The sequence below is a fragment of the Chiloscyllium plagiosum genome, unplaced genomic scaffold (genome assembly GCF_037043375.1).
Source record: "Chiloscyllium plagiosum isolate Xiang-an unplaced genomic scaffold, Cpla_swu_hap1 HiC_scaffold_32, whole genome shotgun sequence".
NCBI classification, from domain to species: domain Eukaryota; kingdom Metazoa; phylum Chordata; class Chondrichthyes; order Orectolobiformes; family Hemiscylliidae; genus Chiloscyllium; species Chiloscyllium plagiosum.
The window spans coordinates 30,506,057-30,529,131 of NW_028270170.1; the positions used below are offsets into that span (position 1 = coordinate 30,506,057).

At 41.8% G+C, this 23,075-nt stretch overlaps 1 protein-coding gene across 1 annotated transcript in view; it reads left to right on the forward strand.

The window, feature by feature from the left end:
• The first annotated feature begins 929 nt into the window (after positions 1–929).
• Positions 930–23,075, forward strand: part of LOC122539961 (BMP and activin membrane-bound inhibitor homolog) — a 62,567-nt gene continuing 40,421 nt past the window's right edge. The window contains exon 1 of the mRNA XM_043675192.2: positions 930–1,344. Within this exon, the coding sequence (XP_043531127.2) occupies positions 1,269–1,344 (76 nt within the window). The 5' untranslated portion in view covers positions 930–1,268. The remainder of the gene's footprint in view (positions 1,345–23,075) is intronic.

Consider the following 23,075-nt stretch of genomic DNA (forward strand, 5'->3'; position numbering starts at 1 on the left):
CACCATTCACCACGATCATGTCTGATCGTCCAACCCAATAGCCTAATCCTGCTTTCTCCCTGTAACCTTTGGTCCCATTTGCCCCAATTGCTACATCTAGCTGCCTCTTGAATGCATTCAATGTTTTGGCATCAACTACTTGCTGTGGTAATGAATTCCACAGGCGGCTCACCACTCTTTGGGTGAAGAAATGTCTCCTCATCTCCATCCTAAATGGCCCACCCAGAATCCTCAGACTGTGACCCCTGGTTCTGGATACCCTCACCATCTGAGTGGCAGGGTGGCTCAGTGGTTAGCACTGCTGCCTTACAGCACTAGGGTCTCAGGTTCAATTCCAGCCTCATGTGACTGTCTGTGTTGGTTTCCTCCCACAGTCACAAAGATGTGCAGGTCAGGTGAATTGGCCATGCTAAATTGCCCACAGTGCTAGGTGCATTAGTCAGAGGGAACTGGGTCTGGGTGGGTTACTCCTTTGTGGACTGGTTGGGCTGAAGGGCCTGTTTCCACACTAGATAATCTAATCTAAAACACCCTATGAGATTCCCCCCTCATCCATCTGAACTTCGGCCAAAACAATCTTAACCTGGTCAATCTGTCCTCGTAAGTAATTAATGAAAGAATAAAAGTTAAATTTCAGCTTCATAGTTAGATGAATATATAAACACATTAAGTAAAGGAAAAATGGGGGAAAGGATTTTTTTCAATTCAGTAATGTAATTTTTAAATTCCCTGTCACCACCTTAAATTCGTTGCCTTTTGGGAGGACCCCAGGAGATCCTGAAAGATGTGATAAGGTTCTTGAGCGATTCCCCTTTGGTTTGTCGTGTCTGGGTTGGGGGCAGCTCAGTCAAGTTATTAGCAGGACCGATCTCTGACGGGAGGGGGCAGCACCGAGCTCAGTGTGAAAGCAGGAAGTTTAGCAGTGATCCCACTCGCTGCTGTTACTGCTCCTGTATATTTACAAGGACTTGGGAAAGATGGGCTATTTGTAGGTGAATTTCTCTCGGCATCATCCGTGGATCTGCCGTGCTCTCGACTTGAATGTGACTGGCGTGGAAATTAGCCAGACTTTCAGCTGAAGAAACAAAGAGATAATTGAGAGAGAGAGAGAGAGAGAGAGAAAGTTCAGTGACTAGGAGGAGGGAAAGAAAAAGTGGAAGATAAAAGTGGAGCTGGTGTTTACATGGGTCTCCTGCTGGGGACTAAAGCACTGTTCCGACTGGATAGAAGTGCACTGAAGTGGGGGCAAAGTGACTTAAACAGAATCAATGGATCGCCATCCAAACTTGATGGCTGTGTGGCTGAAACTGGAATTGTGTGTCATCACCATCCTGTTCACAAAAGGCAAGTTTATATTTTACTGACAAATCAGATCTTTCGCATTGAGCAAGTCTGAGAACAGATTGGAGGAAACAAACTTTTTCGTTTAAGAAAAGTTATTAAAATGTATATTAGAAACTTATGTTTCATAGCAGTTCAATTTCTTCTGGCTTTTCGTTTTGTCTTGCATCGAAATTTCTTTTCCGAAATGGGGAATGCACATAATAGAGCAGGGAGCTGTCTTAACGGAGATCCCAGCGTTTCTCTGATGTTAAGTGTAACCTGACAGCAGAGGCGCTTCGCCGCTGGCCATAAGCAAGTCTTGCGGTGTTTCTCCAATGTCAATGATTAGTGAGCTAGGGATGGAATGAGTTGTGACAGGGGCTGGCTGTGGAAACTCATTATTGAATGTTAAGCGAGTTTCATGGAGTGTGGAGCCAAAAAGAAAACATGATTAGATTATTGACCAAGAAGGGCTTGAACGGCACTAATTGCATGAGAATATTTGTCAAAGGTTCGTGGAGTAAATTAGAACAAAGATCCTTTTCAAAATACAGGCAACAATATTTCCACCACCCCAACTTTTTCTTCATTTGATTTTCTTATACATTTTGCTACCCTATCCCTCGCCAACAATGAAACTGAAATTACAAATTTTGTTCATTTTATTAATTTCAACTGATTCTCCGAGGAAATCCAAAAAAAAGTCCTAATTTGTTACAGATGAAAGCCTCACTAATTCAGGCTGTTTCCAATGGACCGAGTTAAGCCAGTCAGGCTGGCAATGATCTGATGAAAGGGGTTGTTTTAGGGTCAGGCTTTGTTATAAACATTGATTCAAGTTTACAAAGCTTGTGGACAAAAGTGGGTCAAAGACACGAACCATTAACGTTTCCTATTTCAGCTACTTACACACTGAGCCTTCCTTATAATCACTAATAACAGCCCAGAAACTGCATGCTGCGATATATGCGCACTAATGTTTAACATATTTATGTGAAATTACTTATTCGCTTAATGAAAACATGTTTTTTAAACAACCCTGTTGAAATAGAAATGTAATTTTCTACGAACATGTTCAGCTTTTGAGATTAGTAGCACTCAGACTTGAACCATAAGCAGTTATGTTCATTAAGTTCCATTGTATCTGTCACTCCTCATTCTAATCCTTTATTGACCAAACTTTCAGATCCCATCCTTATCCCATGTCTCCTTCTTTGACTTGACAGCTTTTGTTTTCTGATTATGCTCTGTGAAATGATATTTACAATTTTTCTATATTATGCAGATGTAAAAAGGCACAAATGTAAATGCATGTGGTTGCTACTGTTTTTTACACCATTGTATGCTAAAAGCATTTGTTACATGTATAGAATAATATACTTGAATGTGTATCAAATCATGGCACAACCACTGGTGTGGAGCGGGGTGGGGGTGCAAGATGATGTGCACCCATTTTAATTAGACTGTTCACATGTTCCACCCTTTCTCCAACTCTAAATGCTATAAATGCCCAGTGACTTCCCCAATTTGTTCAACGTGGTTGCGTCTCGAAGTGAACCAACTTGGAAAGGTGTGCTGTATTGCACTGTATTTCTAAAAAGCTGTACATTTAGGTGGTGATGTGCATTTTTCCTTGAGTTAGCTTTAAACTGACTAACAATAAAGTTCAAGTTACACCATTTTCAGGTTTGTGTAGTCCTTAACCTTTTGCAGGTTCAGGTACCTCATCTCCTTGCACTTTCTTAAGTGCACCCATTGTAAATTAAATGTCTGATGATTCAATAAATAAAGACGATATATAATCGGGAAGATTCCATAAATGCAATTCCCAACTTCTAATAAACTCAAGAGAGTGTGGAAAATTGATTGGAATGCTTATTTTAAGAACACTTTATTCAATGTTGATGAAAATACTGAAGTTTGTTTTCCAAAAGAGCATGTGTCTTCTTGAGAAATAGGAAATAACAATTCAATTGTTATTTGGAAATAACAAAATAGGAAAAACTAAACTTCAATTTCCAGAGACAACTCACTGACATGTGTTTAATTTTTGACTCCCAACCAGAGAGCTGTTAATCTTGACTCTCAAAGTTGAGGGGACTTCACTAACCAAACATTTATATTCCAACAGCTTGGAAATAACAAAAATAGGCTTTCCTAACACTGATTGTCTTTGTCCAGTTGCTGAAATACATGCAATTTCTGGCTGAATTGGGCAACATACAAGTTTAAAGCCCACATTATAGGATCAAAACGGTGAAAGAGGCATTTATTCTATGCAGCAATGTGAAGTTGTAAATATGTTTTCATTGAAACGGTGGAGTCGCACAACAGGGCAGCATATTTTATTTCCAATGCTCTTGTGTTGTTGAGTTATGGGACCAGGATATAATGAAATGTCCAACAGAAAAAAGTGACTTCTTGCCACTATTTCTAATCTTGTCTCGGATGGAGCACAGACTTTACCTCCACCCAAGAATTTTAACAATGTATTCTGTTAAATAACCCTAACAATTACATTGTTCAAAACTCCTTTGAATCACTTTGACCTGCATTGCGCTATATGACTTTTATTCCGTTTTTTGTTCAGTATTTAAAAGGTACTAATATATTGTTTTAACCACCAGTCAGTTTCTAGTCTCTGCTGGGAAAACAATCCTCCTACTCACTATTCTCACTTGAGGCTGATTAATGTAATACTCCTGCCCTTCAGCTGTATCTTCACAGTCCAAGTTAAATAATCTGCTCGCATTTACATTATTCAAAAGCTGCTGTGTGTTTCTCTTTCCTGCATCTGCAATTGGCCACACATTGGCTTTTCCACTTCCACCATGGTGTGAGATATGGAAGCCACGGAATGGAGATAGGAGCTTTTAGCGTGCTGTTGCTCGTTGTAGCTACTCCTGTCAGGGAGATCTGTTAACAGATAGTTCTCTGTCTTGTATTGCCATCATGTATCCATTGTAGCTCTGTGACATTTGTCATCCAATATATTCAAGTAGACTGTTCTGTCTATGAGAAGGAAAACTAATCAAATTTGCGATTAACGCATACTGGCCAGTATAGCTCCAAATGGAGTTTCACTTTTAAAAATTGACTTGATTTATTATTGTCACTCATACCAAGATACAGTGAAAAGCATTGCTTTGCACGCTATCCAGGCAAATTGTATCTTACATAATTCACCAGGGTAATAGAACATAATGCAAAATATAGTGTTATAGTGACAAGGAAGGTGCAGAAAAAGATCCACTTTTACTTCCAGTGCATTCATTTCTGTTGCTGGTTTGTACTCCATTTTACCCTCTGGAAGAGACCTCTGTAGTTTTGCTCAAGTGGCTAAACTACTGACATTTTCTTTTCGAGATATATTCTTTTTACAGTTCTTTCTGCTGTTGGTACTTGTTTTATGATCTGTACAGGTCGTTCTGCTATAACGTGCATTCTATTAACGTCAATTTGCTATAACACGATTGACGAATTGGTGACACTTTCTTTTGTGTGAATATTTAAAGTATGTATTGGTTATAACATGATTCTGACCCCATTACTTTTAATGGTGCTTCTATTACACGATTTTCTTAAAACACGGGATTGCATGAGAACAGAATTACCATGTTATAGCAGAATTGACTGCACAAGGAATTTTCAACATAGGTTTTAACATCACATTTCAAAGGCCATTCAAGTAGCAAGGGTTTAACTTGGTGTCACACAGATGCATGTTAGTAGAGAAGTTCAGAGCCATATTGACACAAAACTAGGAGTAGGTTGTGCTTATATTTGGGTGTGGAGTGTAGTAAAGTGAAAGCCAGGATGGTATGGTGCAGCAGGTTACAGTGTTGGTGGGTGCAATGAAAGTGAGAAAATGAAGTGCTTAATGGAGACGACTAGATTGAGATAGAAACAACCTTCATGGTAATGAAAGTTGTCGATACGGCAATAGCAGAATTAAAATACTTGTGTGCTCAAAGCTCATACGTGGAAGGGTTTAGAGGAAAAAAGATTTCAGTTCAATTTAAAAATAAGGGGCCTCCTGTTTAAAACAGAGATGAGGAAAAAGATATTCTATCAGAGGGTTATGTATCCGTGGAACTTTACTTCCCCTGTGAGCTGTGGAACCCAGAGGCATGGATTATTATTAAGGCAGAGCTGGTAGATTCTTGACCAACAAGAGAGTTAGAGGGTATTAGGCAGAGATAGAAAGGTGGGGTTGAAGCCTCCAGCACATTGGCAATGATCTATTTGAGTGATACAGGTGGCTTGAGGGACTGAATGTTCTATTCCTGCTCTGAGTTTGTACATTCGAGTGAAGTTTAATTAATGAGTAATAGATTATGTCCATGTGTGTTGACTGTGGGTTAAAGGATAAAACTAGAAATAAGATACGTGGACATTCACTGTGTGCCTTTGTCAGGTCAGTTGCTGAAAAGTAGGCCAGTTTGTACCCATGATATGACTGGCACTCCCAGTGACTTCCTGATTTTAGCATCTGTTTGACTGGAGTCCTGAAAGAAAGACCCAGCATTCCTCCTTGGAGAAGGAAAACAAAAATGGCTGATCAATGTTGGCACCTCGTATACATTCCCCCACAGATTGGAGAATGGTATTACCAGAGACCTGAAAACTAATCACTTGTCAGGGCCCAGAAAGGGTGGCCAGGATTTTCAGCTGTTTTCCTTGCCAGCTCAAGACCTTCTGCCCATTCAGTTTAATTGGTTGGCAAGAAAATTATTACAACACGACCAGGCCGGGGTGAAATTAGATCAAAAGCACAAGAAACAAAAACCTTCAAATTTGAGTACTTAATGAGAACTGGAGTAATGTACTTTCTTGTTCCAGTCAAGTGGCTGTCATTGCTCACTTGGAAGAGTTCGTTATCTTTATTTTGTCCAATTACCTCACTTCTGAGCAACGTTACTGTGATGTGTAGCCACCATTGACAAATTGAAGGAAAAGTATCCAAAAAAATATAGGAAAATATTAACCAAAAGGAATACAGTTTTCATCCAGTTATTGTGGTGCAATCACTCTTTAGAAACTGGTTTAGGAAAAAACAGATCATTTTGTTCATCAATTCCGTTCCATTTAAAGTCTCCTGACATGGAATTAATTGACTCTTCCCTCTCCTCTCCATTGCCATGACCACAGGATCACCTAGCATCAAAAACATGAAGGGACCTAAATAACTTAACAGTCCAAAGCGACCATAATTCCAAAAAATGCATTTGGAACAGGGAAAGCTGAAGATCAAAGTAAACTCAAGCACAAGACTCATAGAATAAATTAGATGGACTTTAGGTACAGCCACCCAAATGCACCTCATCTATCAGAACTTGCCCAATTTCTCTCCATGCCAGTTTTCAGCAGTAAATGTGGGTTTGGGTAGAGGCAAGGTCATGGAATCATGGTAGGCTGCAGTGGCCCAGTGCATGTGGAGTCTGAAGAAGGCCTCCTCTTGCTCCTTCCAATTCTGTAAGCACAATGAATTTGAGGTATTTTCTTCTGGTACCCCATTTAGGGACCATGGGTTTGGCAATTCCAAGCTTAATACTGTCAATAGAAACCTGTTCGTCATTAGATCTGACTGGGGCAAACCAATTTCCTATCCTTGGTCTGAAGTACTTTCAGGCAGTCGACAAAATTTTCAAATAAAAAAAGCCCCAGGCCAATTTACTTGTGAATACAGGATGCAGGTCTTCTTCCTGCCAAATTGATTATCCCACTTTGGACCTACAATGATATTAAATTTAGATCCCTAATTTCCATCTATTATTATGCTTTAAACAAGTATAGTAATGCAATTAAGATGTATCTGACCTGCAAAACCGCAAACTCACTTCTCAAGTATTATCCCTTCAAAAAAAATGCCAGTTTTCATAAAACCAGCTGCCTGCTTTGGGAGTCTTTGGTAAAACAGGTTTTCTAATCTTAATTGTCTCCAAAAATGTTCTGAATGATATTCCATTGCTCTCTAGTATGGCAGTTATTATACAAATTAAATGGTTTGCTTACTTCAGCCATATTGATTATTTTAAAGCATCTAATTTATGAATTCTTGTCCCCATCAAAATGAAAGATTTTAGTGACTGGGGAATAGAAGGCATTTTTGATATTTGTGTTGGTTAGTATTTTGCAAACCAGGCACAGTGTGGGTCAGCTGGAAAATACTTCTCCCTTGGTCCTACAGCAGCATCTGAAGATGCTTTCCTTTGTGGTCACATCGTCAATCCAACTGTTCCCTGCACCTCCCCCCCCCCCCCCTCCCCACCCCACTGCAGGTTGTGCAGAATGTTCAACATGAGTAAACATATTTAGCTGGCAAGTACTGGCATAACTGATTAATTTTGCGGCAAAGATATTGGCATTTGTTCTTTGAACCTTTACCAGGAGCAGATTGCATGAAATGTACAGTTCTATAGGTCTGGCTCCTGCTGTTAACCCCTCATGTGCAGGTTTTGGAAGCTGCTGTTTATCAAAGGGACTTCACTGATCCTAACCCAAATCAGAGTGGTGAAATAGTATTTGATTTGTCTGGACTGTGTTCTTTGGAACACAGGCAATGACTGACCAAGCGATGTCTGGAGTCCATTCCAACTTGCTCTTGGCAAACGTATAATTCCCAAATTGCCAAGTTCCTAGATTGAGCAGGAAATTTGGAATGCTCCCTTGTTCAAATGCCAGGAGAATCTGCTAAGATTGCATATGTGGACCCCACTAGGAACTGGAGTGAAACAGATGACTGAAACTCGTTTTCATCAGGACCCTTGTGGTTGGCTGGGAGCGGACACTATTTATTCATTTGGGGAAAAATTAAAATCTGATCCCGGGGCAGTGATCTAATTGCACAGCACCACCCAATTCCTTTTCAAAACATACTTGGAAAGATGTTATCTATTCCAAAGGATTCTGCAAACTAACAGGAATTTTTAGTACTAACACTATATCATTGCACTTTAGGTGATGGTGCGCAGAGAGCATGAATTCCAAAATGATATTCTTGAAGGTTTGTACCAAATGATTATTCTTGTTATTATGAGTTGCTCAGTGAACAGTGTCTAGTTCAGGCAGTGGATTTGCAGGGCTTCATGAGTATAAAAAACCCTCAAATTGCATGGGGTAAATGTTTCCATTATTATCATTGCCTGTTATCTGTCTAATAAACAAAAGGTTAGAGGTACATCATTCTGTTTGTTTTACTGTTGCAGTGATGGCAGCAGTCTCCAGGTTTGAACAAGGTCAGAACAGCTGGTTCAAACACCCATAAATGATTCCAAAATGGTATAGCCAACTGGGTCAAGCAGATAATTAGTCAATTATTAAATCCACTTATGGGTCCCATGCATCTCCTGGCACTTTCCTGCATGCCCTACTTTGCGTGAGAGCATTTGTTGACTACCTGCTTGTTAAAATGCCAACATTTCCACTGACTTATGTGACAAGTTGCTTCCTGACATCATTCTGATGCTGAAGCTCCATGTTTAGGGTTTTGCTCTTTTGTTCTGGACTCCCACACCACAGGAAATAGTTTCGCTCTGTCTTCTGTTGTAAACTATTTAACTATCTTAAAAAAAATCTAGCTCACTGCTTAATCTTCTTTACTCAAGGGGATATAAAGCTAATTCGCAAAACCCTGCTCAGGATTTAACCCTTTTAGCTCGAAGATCATTTTAGTGAATCTGCACTGCACCCCCACAGATGTCAATATGCTCCCATAAGGCATGAGAACTGACTATAGCATCCCACTGCTGCCCTGACTGGGATCTTGGCCAGGGCTGGTTGGTGTCAAAACAAGAACTTTCTAGGTCTGTATGATTCATACCATTTACTGACGAAGGCAACAAAGAACCGTGTTCGGGTCTCTGGACAGTAATTCATTATTAAGACAGCAGACCATGGATGGATTTAGTGCCGGCTGAGGTAGACAGCTGAAGTCAGGGCGGGATGCTTTTGGAATTTCGGAGGATTCTGCCGCTGTCACTTCCACTTTCTGAGATAGACATGGAACACGAAGCAGGATATAAAATTCCCAGGGCTGCCTTCCAATATCAAAGTGGTTTTCCTCTGCGATACACTTAAGAGAAATTACTCTGCAGGAACATCACTTTGCAGGAAGTTGGATAGCTTTTACAATGACTGCTCCTCCACATCTTGTAGTGCCTTTGATTACACTCCTTAATGAAGAGAAGCTGTGCAAGAAGTGCACTGATGATTAGAATGAAGTCATGCTGTGGGATATTGGTTACAGATGCATTAATTCATTCGTATAAAATTCCCCTATTTTAGCAAAGGCATTTTAAACCAGTTAGCACATCTATTAAGGAGCAGAGAGCATACCTTTGTAGCAACTGTTTAACCTATTGGGTACTAGCAGTGCTATGGGTTTACCTATATCCATATAGGCTGCAGAAGATTGCTCACCTTGACTTTCTCAAGGCATTCTGGAATAGAACGTGACTGCTGGCCTTGACGGTGATGCTAACATTGCATGAATGAATATAAAACAAATGATGTCCTGTGACTTCATTCAGTCTGTGTAAGTGAGGTGAAAGTCAACAATAAGCTGCAAAACAAGCTATACACGTTTAGAAATAGGAGACCTAAACTGGACGAGGTATTTGGATTTGTATTAAAATGTCGTCTTTCAAGGATTCCAATGACTATTGGTTATCTTGATTTCTAACAAGGAGTGGAAGAAATTGCTAATGTTAGGAGAGAGGGAGAGGACATTTTGGGGGATAAAAGAAATGCTGTTTATAGGCAGCCTTTAATCGCTCCATGTTCATTCAATTTTCCCAGTGAAGTGCTGATTAGCAACCCGAATTTTTAGTTTCCAGATCCCAGAATCTTCCTTCACCCTTCAGTACTTTCCTTGCATCTGGTTATAACAGAAAAATAGGAGGGAAATGAGAAGTATTTCAAACCAGCAAGATCACTCCTTCATGTAAGTGCCAGCTGACAAAGGCCATTTCCAACAAGAGAGAACATTAACAATCACCTTTTGACATTCAGTGGCATTCCTATCCCTAAATCATTTACTATCAACATTCCTGAGAGTTCATTTTTTTCCAGGAACTGAACTGGACTAGTCATGTAAATACTATAGCTACAAAGCTGGCCAAAGCTGGGAATTATGCAGCAAGTAACTCACCTACTGACTGTCCAAGGCTTGGCGACCATCAACAAGCCCCAAGTCAGGAGTGTGTTAGACACCTCCAACAACATTCAAGAACAGCCTACTTAATTAGGTAAAAGTAAGGACTGCAGATGCTGGAGATCAGATTAGAGTGGTGCTGGAAAAGCACGGCAGGTCAGGCAGCATCCGAGGAGCAGGAGCCTACTTAATTGTCACTGCTTCCACCACCTTAAGCACTCAGTCCCTCCGCTATCAATGTACAATGGCTGTACTGTGTAGCATCTACAAGGTCAAAGAGTATGGTGCTGGAAAAGCACAGCCGGTCAGGCAGCATCCGAGGAGCAGGAGAGTAGATATTTTAGGCATAAGCCCTTCACCAAACTCTTCAACAGCATCTGCAGTCCTCACTTTCTCAAGGTGCACTGAAGCAACTCACCAAATCTGTCTCAACAGCACCTAGGAGTCTAAAGAAAACAAATGTTCCTTCAACAACAACTGTGATTCGAAGGACACCAGATTTCTGTAGCATCTGTTTAACCCATTGGGTACTAGCAACACTATTGGTATGCTTATATCCAAATAGACTACAGAAGATGACTCACCACCACTTTCTCAAAGACATTCAGGATTAGATAATAACTGTTGGCCTTGCTGGTAATACCACATTCTATGAATGAAGTGATGGATTAGTGGTAATGTCAATGGATAATAATCCAGAACTTCAGACTTACACAAGGCAAGTTCCACCATGGAAGATGGTAACATTTGAATTCAATAAAAATCTTAAAAAAAAAGCTAGCCTCATGGCATTGTTGCTTGTTGTAAAAACCCATCTGGTTCAACAATAGGCATAAAATAACTCAGGAAACCTGACTAGAAAGCAACATTGTTTGTTATTGAACACTGGAGATATAAAAATAGACTTTTCTCACTGTAGCATAGGTGGCTAAGGGGTGACTTTATTGAGGTTTATAAAATCATGAGGAGCATAGATAAGGTGAATGACCAGGGTCTTTTCCCTAGAGTAGGAGGGCTTAATACTAGGGACCATATTTTTAGGTGAGAGGAAAAAAAATTTAAAAAGAACACGAGGGGCAATGTTTTGTACATAGTGTTACATATGCAGAATGAGAAAGTGGTGGAAGCAGGTATCGTTACAAAGTTTAAAAGACATTTGGATAAGTTCATGAATAGGAAAGGGTTGGAGGGATATGAGCTGAAAATGTGTTGCTGGAAAAGCGCAGCAGGTCAGGCAGCATCCAAGGAGCAGGAGAATCGATGTTTCGGGGCTCATGCCCAAAATGTCAATTCTCCTGCTCCTTGGATGCTGCCTGACCTGTTGTGCTTTTCCAGCAACACATTTTCAGCTCTGATCTCCAGCATCTGCAGTCCTCACTTTCTCCTTGGAGGGATATGAGCCAGGTGCAGGCAGTTTACTTTGGGAACATGGTCGATATACACTAGTTGGACCAAGTGTCTGTTTCCATGCTGGATAACTCAATGACTATGAGCAAAATAGAGCCACAAATGTCCCAGCTCAGGACAGACAGTTCTCCGCATCCATCCTTGAGTAATTTCTAATCAACCTGCACCCCTCTGAATCCGGGTCACCTGGCTTAGAGGTAGGGACATTACCACTGTGTCACAAGAACCTTCTGGGTCTGTTTTACTTTTTTCCTTTATATCCAAAAGTGCTCTTACACACAACTGAATGGTTTCTCCATGTATCTGCTTTATATTTTCGAATCAACCTGTTCAGAGTTGTTATTACATACCTATAGAGCAGACAAGACTTGAACCCAGGGTCCTAGCTCAGAGGTAGGGATTCTACCACTGTACAACAAGAATCCCTCTGGGTCTGCTTTAAGATTTTTTACACCCAGAAGTGGGCTGGATCACCACAACCTTTTTTCTTGTTTTTAACTATGATCCACCACCAGTAAATTACATGTGGAGCCAATTAAATATTTACAAGCAAAGCTCATTTTGGGGAAATGCAAATTATCAATGTGAGGAGGTGGTTAGGAGAACAGGAAGGGGCTGAATGTAAATGGAGTTGGAGGAGGAGCTGTATTCCCCATGGTGCCTACCTCTCTCCTTAAAGCGATGAGAGGATTGATGGACATTGTATCGTTCCTCTCCAATGTCACCCAACGTTACTGTGAGAGACAGGCACTGTGTTTGCTTTTACATTTTATTTATGTATCCAGAAATGTTATCACACAAAACCGAATAGCTTTCCCAACACCAAATCTCTGTGACTTTATTTTTGTTTTTAACCATAAACCACCATCAGTAATTATTTGAGCAGCTAATTAGAAATTTATATACAAAGCCCATTATGGGTAATACAAACCATCAAGAGTAAGGGTGGTGGGAACGGAGAATAGGAAGAGGCTAAACCAAAGTGGAGTTGAGGGCGGAAATAAAACACTCTAACCAAAAAAAAGGTTATGTGCACTGGATTGGTAAGGAAACTTTTTTTTTATTCTTTATTTTTCTCTTTGGGAATTTAGAATAGTGGGAATGGCGGTTAGGGCAGTTGAATGTTCCTCCTGTAGAATGTGGGAGGTAAGGCTCAGCACTAGTGTCCCCGCTGACTACATCTGTGGGAAGTCCAGCTCCTCAAAAACCACGTCAGGGAACTGGATGAACTTTGGATCATTTGGGAGGTGGAGGGGGTTATTGAGAGGAGTTACAGGGAGGTAGTCACACCACAGGTACAAGAAAAAAGTAGGTGGGTTACTGTCAGGGGATGGAAGGGGAATTGGCAGGCAGTGAAGGGGACCCTTTGGCTGTTCCCCTCAATTTCAAGCATACTGTTTTGGAAACTGTTGGCAGTGGTGGGAGGACTTACCAGGGGTAAGCCATAGGGTACAGACTCTGGCCTGGCTGCTCAGAAGGGAGGGGGGGAGATGAGCAGAGCATTAGTCACTGGGGACTCCACAGTTAGAGGGACAGATAGGAGGCTCTGTGGGAACGAGAGCGTGTCACGGTTGGTGTGTTGCCTCCCAGGTGCCAGGGTTCGTGATGTCTTGGATCGTGTTTTTGGGATCCTTGAGGGGGAGGGGAAGCAGCCCCAAGTCGTGATCTGTATAGACATCAATGACATAGGTCGGAAGAGAGATAGGGATTTAAGGCAGAAATTCAGGGAGTTAGGGTGGAAGCTTATTGCGAGAACAAACAGAGATGTTATCTCTGTTTCTTGCCCATGCCACGTGCTAGCGAGGTGAGGGATAGAGAGAGAGAGAAGTTGAACACATGGCTACAGAGATGGTGTAGGACAGAGAGTTTCAGATACCTGGATAATTGGGGCTTATTCTGGGGTAAATTGCACCTCTACAAACAGGGTGGTCTACACCTGAACCAGAGGGGTACGAGTATCCTGGGGGAATGTTAGCCAATGCTTTTCGGAATGGTTTAAACTAATTCAGCAGGGGGATGGGAACCTAAATTTTAGTGCTAGTGTCCAGGAGGTGAGTGTAATGAGGTCAGAAATGAGGTTTCAAAATCACAAGAGTTCACCAGCAAGCAGGAAGGTGGTTTGAAGCGCATCTACTTCAACACCAGGAGCATCCGGAATAAGGTGACCTTGCAGCATGGGTCGGTACCTGGGACTTCGAAGTTGTGGCCATTTTGGAGACATGGATAGAGCAGGGACAGGAATGGTTGTTGCAGGCTCTGGGATTTAGATGTTTCAGTAAGAACACAAGATGGTAAAAGACGTGGAAGTGTGGCATTGTTAGTCAAGGACAGTATTACGGTGGCAGAAGGAACATTTGTGGACTCGTCTACTGAGTTGGTATGGGTTGAGGTTAGAAACAGGAAAGGAGAGATCACCCTGTTGGGAGTTTTCTCTCATCCTCCAAATAGTTCCAGAGATGTAGAGGAAAGGATAGCAAAGATGATTTTGGACAGGAGCGAAAGTAATGGGGCAGTTGTTATGTGGTCTTTAACTTTCCAGATATTGACTGGAAATACTATAGTTTGAGTACTTTAGATGTGTCAGTTTTTATCCAATGTGTGCAGGATGTAATATGTAGACAAGCCAACAAGGGGCAAGGCCGCATTGGATTTGGTACTGGGTAATGAGCCTGGAATGGTATATACCCCAGGGCAAGAGTTATTGCTGGGAGAAAGGCAATTGTGATGCGATTAGGCAAGATTTAGGATGTGTAACATGGGGAAAGAAACTGCAGCAGATGGGCACAATTGAAATGTGGAGCTTATTCAAGGACAGCTACTGAGTGTCCTTGATAAGAGTATACCCATCAGGCAGAGAAGAAGTTGTCGAACGCGGGAGCAGTGGTTTAGTAAAGAAGTTGAATCTCTTGTCAAGAGGAAGAAGCAGGCTTATGTTAGACTGAGACATGAAGGCTCAGTTAGGGTGCTTGAGAGTTACAAGCTAGCCAGGAAAGACCAAAAGAGGGAGCTAAGAAGAGCTGGGGGTGATATGAGAAGTTGTTGGCAGATAGGATCAAAGAACAACCTAAAGCTTTCCATAGGTATATCAGGAGTAAATGAATGACTAGAGAAAGTTTATGGCCAATCAAGGACATTAGTGGGAAGTTGTGCGAGGAGTCGGAGGAGATAGGGGAAGCGCTAAATGAATATTTTTTATCAGTATTCACACTGGAAAAAGACAATATTGTTGAGCAGAATACTGAGATATAGGCTCTTAGGCTAGACAGGATTGAGGTCCACAAGGAGGAGGTATTAGCAATTCTGGAGAGTGTGAAAATAGATAAGTCCCTGGAGCCAGATGGAATTTATCTTAGGATTCTCTGGGAAACCAGGGAAGACATTACTGAGCCTTTGGCTTTGATCTTTTTGTCATAATTTTCTACTGGAATAATGTCAGAAGACTGGAGGATAGCAAATGTTGTCCCCTTGTTCAGGAAGGCAAGTAGAGACACCCTGGTAATTATAGACCAGTGAGCCTTACTTCGGTTGTGGGTAAAGTGTTGGAAAAGATTATAAGCGATGGGATTTATAATCATCTAGAGAGGTAGAAATTGATTACGGATAGTCAACATGGTTTTCTGAAGGGTAGGTCATGTCTCTCAAACCTTATTGAGTTCTTTGAGATGGCGACGGAACAGGTAGATGAGGGTTGATGTGATGTATATGGATTTCAGTAAGGTGTTTGATAAGGTTCCCCACAGTAGGCTATTGTACAAAATACAGAGGATGGGATTGAGGGTGATTATGTGATTTGGATCAGAAACTGGCTAACTGTAAGAAGACAGAGGGTGGTGGTTGATAGAAATGTTCATCCTGGAGTTCAGTAACTTGTGGTGTACTTCAAGGGTCTGTTTTGGGGCCACTGCTGTTTGTCATTTTTATAAATGATCTGTATGAGGGTGTAGAGGGATGGGTTAGTAAATTTGCAGATGGCAGTGAGGTTGGTGGAGTTGTGGATAGTGCTGAAGAATGTTTCAGGTTACAGAGGGACATAGATAAGCTGCAGAGCTGGACTGAGAGGTAGCAATTGGAGTTTAATGCGGAAAGATGTGAGGTGATTCTCTTTGGAAGGAGTAACAGGAATGCAAAGTACTGAGCTTATGGTAAGATCCTTGGTAGTGTAGAAGAGCAGAAGGTCTCGGGTTCCATGTACATAGATCCCTGAAGGTTGCCAACCAGATTGTTATGGTTGTTAAGAAGGCATATGGTGTGTTAGCTTTTATTGGTAGAGGAATTGAGTTTCAGAGCCATGAGGTCATGCTGCAGCTGTACAGAACTCTGGTGCAGCCGCACTTGGAATATTGTGTACAGTTCTGGTCACCGCATTATAGGAAGGATGTGGAAAGGGTTTAGAGGAGATTTACTAGCATGTTGTGTGGAGGGAAGGTCTTATGAAGAAATAGTGTGGGATAGATAGGCTTCAGATTGGTTCCACAGGTCGGTGCAATGCAGTAGGACAAAGGGCCTGTACTGTGCTGAAAAAAAAATCAAAAAACCCCTCTCTAATGACAACCAGGCACAAAGGTAACTGTGGAAGAGGGGCATTAGGTCTACTTGCTTTTTTTCCTTCTCTTCATTGTCAGAAGGGTTACAACGCACAACTGAATGACTTTCCTACCACCAAATCACCATGACTTTTTTATTAAGCTACTAACTACCACTAGTAACCACCTGTGTAACTAATTAAATATTTACAAGCAAAGCCCATCCTGAGCAATGCAAACCATCAAAGTGAGGGGGGGGGGGGGTGCAGAGAGGATGATGGATGGTTGGCAGGGTGTAGGGAGAGCGGAAGGGATTAAATCAAGATGATGTTAGAGGGCAAGATAACGCACTGTATCTCCTGCAGTGCCCACCCCTACCTAAGTCTTCAAGAGCATTGGTGGACAATGTGTGCTCTCTCTCCAATGATACCCAAGCACCAATGTAACCATGGAAAAGGGGCAGCCTGCTGCTTGGAGGTATCTGCTTTCAGAAGGACTCACGTGATTGTCTGTTGTCTATTACCATGGGAGCTCATACTTGATGAGCTCCACAGACAGATTATTTAGTCATTGCCCATTGGCCTTGCAGAGATAATCACAATCGTTTGGGGAAGGAAATCTGCTGGTCTTACCTGGTCTGACCTACATTGTAAGTGACTGCAGACCCACAACAATGTGGTTGACTCTTAATTCTGGGCAGTTGTGGGATGGAGAAAATTGTCCACAATCCATGAATAGATAAAACAAATGATGAGTGTTGTCACTCCTAATCACTATTCAACAACTAATGCTTATAGATTGACACCAGTTGATTACTAATATGATGCCTTCCCTTTTGGAACATTCTGGTAATGTTGTCCATGTTGGCATTTGGACAAGTCTCTGGAGGCTTATGGCATCAATGTTATATGCAGAGGAGAATATTGTGGGGGAATGGGTAAGCTTTTCGGTTTGGTCCTAGTTAAAACATGGCTTTCCACTGTTTGGGAGGATGCAGTGGGATGTACAGCTATTCCAAATTAAAGGATCTGAGAAGATTAAGAGAAATGACCTGATCCAGGAATAAAATCAATATTGCACTGTACATGCCTAAGAGAAAAACATTGGTTGAAATATTTGAAATTACATATTTCTGGCTATCTTTATATATCTTCAAGTCATTTTAAAGCAGCATTTCAACCTCGCTATTGTGAGCAATGTCACTAAAGATTACAGACAGCCTTGTCTCATGGTAGCCCTTTCACCTCTCAGCCTGTAGCCTGTGTGTTCAGTGCCATGCCAGTGACTTGACCACATAATCCAGTCTGGCAGCTCAGTGCCGTTGTAAAGGAAGCTGTGTTATTGGAGATTCTGTCTTTCAGAAGAGATCATAAACCAAGGGCCTTTCAGAGTTGTCAATCAGTCTGTTCTCCTGGTGGTCTGGACAATATTTATACCTTCACCAACACTCCTAAAGCAGATTATCTACTCAATTATCTCCTCACCATTTGTAGGAGCTTGGAGTATACAAATTACCCTTTTGTGTTTCCCTATGTTACAATTATAATTTTAACAGTAATTCAATAACTGCGCAGAAACTAAGATGGTCTGAAGCTGTGAGAGACATACTTCGCCATTCAGGCTCTTTCTTTTATCATGAAACCTGGAATTGAGTAGCTATCACATTTCATACTTTAACGTCTCACAAATAATCTTAACTTCTATTTATTGCATTCTTCCAAACTGTGGCCTTAAATTTTAAAGCACCTTCCTCCCTTCTAACCATTCCCATCAATTAATAGTTGAATATAATTGATCTCAAAATCCTTACATTTATTTTTGGGATACAAGGATTCAGCTCCACCTTAGCAGTAGAATAATACAGGCAGAAGTGGGGACTGCAGATGTTGGAAACCAGGTTAGATCAGAGTGGTGCTGGAAAAACATAGCAGGCCAGGCAGCATCCGAGGAGCAGGAAATCAACATTTTGGGCAAAAGCCCTTAATCAGGAATGGAGGCAGGGAGTCTCCAGGTTGGAGAGATAAGAGATAAGCAGAATAATACACCATGTAACACATGAGATAATGCTTTTGTCTTTCTAAGATTTAAAATTAACAATGAGTGATCTACCAGTCTTTTTAAAATGTTTCTGAAGTGGAAATACTTCTGCTAAATAAGTTTTTTTTTCCCCACGAGTCAATTAAAGACACTGTGGATTCTATGGTAGTAAGATCGAGTAAAACGATTAAGCCGGGGATCAGAAGACCCAGTGCTGACTTGTATGGAGGTGAGAACTGAAATAACAGCACAGAGGCTGGTGTTCTGTCACCAAGTCTTCCTTTATTTACATGGGGAAAGTCCTTGACACTGATCCACCTGTCAGAGTTCCAGGCTATCTGACACTCCTGTTTTTATTGTCAGCTAGGACTCCCTGATAGTGGCTGTTAATCTGGTCCAATCAGGGAATTGATATTCTATGAGGTCTACCTGGATGACCTCATTACAATCACTAAATTCCTCCCTCCCCCCTCCGTGTTCAGGTACATAGGCCTGTTCTTTTCCTTGGACCCTCTCCTGGGGTGTTTTGGCACCAGGTCAGGTTCCTCCACCCCTGCCTCTGATACAGGCAGTGTGTGACACAACAATAGCTCGCTTCCTACGCCTGGAACATTTTGGAAGAAATTCATTCTCTTCTTCAGGAGGCCAAGGCGTTGTGGTTGTGACATCTGCTGTATCCATCTCAGATTCCAAGATATCTTCATGGTATAATTGTAGGAATCAAGGCATGGTTCTGTAGACCCTTCCCTCAGTAACTGAAATGGGAAGGCCAAGGTTCATGGGAGCAGAAATTGTACTTTGTGAAAGAAGTCAGTTGAATTAGGTCGATAGCCTTTTCGTGGTCATTCTTGAGGAAGACCTTTGGGTCAGAAAGTGCCAATGTCAATTCAGGGAACAGAACATGACAAAGACAAGCAGCTACAGTAAAGTATGCAATTATTATCTCTGTGAATATATTTTGTGAAATGAGGTTAGTAGAATACAATTATTTAAATAAAATGTCAAGGGCAATGTTGTCAGATTGAGCTAGAAGTGTACACTTTGACCTCTTGATGTCAGGCTGAAAGGGGACCTTTCAACTCTCCATTGACTGTAAATGCAACTGAATTGAGTTTAGATAGAATCAACCAAATTTGTAGAGGACAGATGCTTTAGCTTTTAAAAAGGAAGGAAAAAGAAAATGTAATTTGGAGCTTAAGTAGCATTTTCATCAGGCTTAACTGACGTGAAAGATGAAAATAAAATCACACTGGTTTAGCAGTTACTGTTGTTAAGATGGATTAACTGTTACCTTTTGTTTCCTATGCAATACTGAAACTAAATGAAAATTGTTCATTTTTGCTTTCTTATTGAACACAAAGCCTTCAAAATAAAGCTGAAGAATAGAAGAATCCATGAGGAGATTATAGTGATATCTTGGAACTAATATTTCATAAAAATGTTAATATATATATATTATAAATACAAAAGTAAATAGAAATATCAGTATATATCACATGTAGTTTCTTAAGATAGTATCTTCAATATATGATATATGTACATTTTTTTGGGATGTACCTTTTTCGGGAGCAGTGAGGAGAGAGGAGCGGAGGCTGCTGGGAAGTAAGTTTCTCTTAAAAGGGACTTAGCTTGAGAGTCAAGCCTTTTTGTTTAGCAGCAGAAAGATAAGGAGCGATGACGAGGGGCTGACGGGAAGGTGAATCAATGCTTTTTGAACTTACCTCATGAATAGGCGGAATGCATGCTGGGCAGGAGCGGACACAGGACTACTGAGTAAGTGAAGTAATGTATTTGGGTGGTTTTGTTACCCAAAATACTTCTCCTCTAACTAACCAAAAGATTCTGTGTGCTAGATTGGTAAGCAACTAATTTTTAAAAATTTTTTTATTTTTCAATCGTATCTTTGGGAATTTAGGATAGTGGTTAGAGCAGTTGAATGTTCCTCCTGCAGAATGTGGGAGGTAAGGGTCACCACTAGGGCCCCAGCTAACTTCATCTGTGGAAAGTGCACCCAAATCCAGCTCCTGAAAAACCACATTAGGGAGCTGAAGCTGGATGAACTTTGGATCGTTTGAGAGGTGGAAGGAGTTATTGAGAGGAGTTACAGCGAGATAGTCACACTTCAGGTAAAAGAAAAAGGCAGATGGGTTACTGACAGGGAATGGAAAGGGAATCGGCAGATCACGCAGGGATCCCTGTGACAGTTCCCACCAATAACAAGTATTCTGTTTTGGATACTGCTGGGGAGGATGGGAAATGACATACCAGGGATAAGCAATGGGGTACAGGTCACTGGCACACTGTCTGTTCCTGTTGCTCAGAAGGGAAGGGGGAGAGGAGCAGAAAATTAGTCACTGGGGACTCCAAAGTTAGGGGGACTGATGGGAGGTTCTATGGGAATGAGAGAGAACAGTGGACGGTTTGCTGCCTCCCAGGTGCCAGGATTCGTGATGTTTCAGATTGTGTTTTTGGGATCCTTGAGGGGTATCCCAAAAGTCATGGTCTCTATAGGTACTAACAACATAGATAGGAAAAGGGATGGGGATTTAAGGCAGAAATTCAGGGAGCGAAGGTGGAAGCTTAGAGCTGGAACAGAGTTGTTGTCTCTGTTTTATTACCCATGCTACGTGCTAGTGAGGCGAGGAACAGGGAGAGAGAGGAATTGAATATGTGGCTTCAGTATTGGTGCAGGAGGGAGGGTTTCAGATACCTGGCTTTTGGGGCTCATTCTGGGATAGGTGGGACCTCTACAAACAGGATGGTCTTCACCTGAACCAGAGGGGTACCAATATTCTGGGAGGGGACATTTGCTAATGCTCTTTAGAAGGGTTTAAACTAATGCAGCAGGGGGATGGGAACCTAAATTGTAGTTCCAGTGTACAGGAGGTTGAGAGTAATGAGGTCAGAAGTATGGTTTCAAGGTCGCAAGGGTGCACCGGCAGGCAGGAAGGTGGTTTGAAATGTGTCTACTTCAAAACCTGGAGCATCCGGAATAACGTGGGTGACCTTGCAGCATGGGTTGCCACCTGGAACTTTGATGTTGTGGCCATTTCAGAGACATGTATAGAGCAGGGACAGTGATGGTTGGCGACGGTTTCGGGATTTAGATGTTTCAGTAAGAAGAGAGAAGATGATAAAAGTGGGGAGGTGAGGCATTGTTAGTCAAGGACAGTATTACAGTGGCAGAAAGGGTGTTTGAGGAGTCATCTACTGGGGTAGTATGGGCTGAGGTTAGAAACAGAAAAAGAGAGGTCACTCTGTTGGGAGTTTTCTATAGGCCTCTGAATAGTTCCAGAGATGTAGAGATTCTGGATAGGAGTGAGAGTAACAGGGTTGTTGCTCTGGGGGACTTTAACATTCCAAATATTGACTGGAAATATTATAGGTTGAGTACTTTAGATGGGTCAGTTTATGTCCAATTTGTAGAGGAGGGTTTCCTGACATAGTATATAGACAGGCCAACAAAGGACTAGGCCACATTGGATTTGGTACTGGGTAGTGAACCTGGCCAGGTGTCAGATTTGGAGGTAGGTGAGCACATTGATGATAGTGACCACAATTTGGTTATGTTAAGCAATGGAAAGAGGTATATACCGCAGGGCAAGTGTTATAGCTGGGGGAAAGGCAGTTATGACGTGATTAGGCAGGATCAGGGTGGCACAGTGGTTAGCACTGCTGCCTCACAGCGCCAGAGACCCGGGTTCAATTCCCGCCTCGGCCAACTGTCTGTGTGGAGTTTGCACATTCTCCCCGTGTCTGTGTGGGTTTCCTCCCACAATCCAAGGATGTGCAGGTTAGGTGAATTGGCCATGCTAAATTGCCCACAGTGTTAGGTGAAGAGGTAAATGTAGGGGAATTGGTCTGGGTGGGTTACTGTTCATGGGGTTGTGTGGACTTGTTGGGCTGAAGGGCCTGTTTCCACAATGTAAGTAAATTAAACTATACTAATATAGAATGGGGAAGGAAACTGCAGGGGATGGGCACAATTGAAATATGGAGCTTATTCAAGGAACAGCCACTGCATGCCTTTGATAAGTATTTACCTGTCAGGCAGGGAGGAAGTGGTCGAGTGAGGGAGCTGTGGTTTACTAAAGGAGTTAAAGCTCTTGGCAAGAGGAAGAAGAAAGCTTATGTTGGGATGAGACATGAAGACTCTGTTGGGCACTTAAGAGTTACAAGCTAGTCAGGAAAGACCTAAAGAGAGAACCAAGAAGAGCCCAGGAGGTGACACTAGAAGTTGTTGGCAGATAGGGTCAAAGAAAACCCTAAAGCTTTCCATTGGTATATCAGAAATAAAAGAATGACTAGAGAAGGATTAGGGCCAATCAAGGACAGTAGTGCGTGGAGCCCAAGGAGGTACTAAATTAGAAGTTAGTAAATTGATATTTTTCATCAGTATTCACCCCGGAAAAAGACAATGTCATCGAGGAGAATACTCAGACACAGGCTACTAGACTAGTTGGGATTGAGGTTCACAAGGAGGAGATGTTAGCAATTCTGGGAAGTGTGAAAATAGATAGGTCCCCTGGGCCAGATGGGATTTACCCTCGGAAGCTAGCGAGGAGATTGCAGAGATTTTGGCTTTGATCTGTATGTTGTCATTTTCTACAGGAATAGTGCCAAAGACTGGA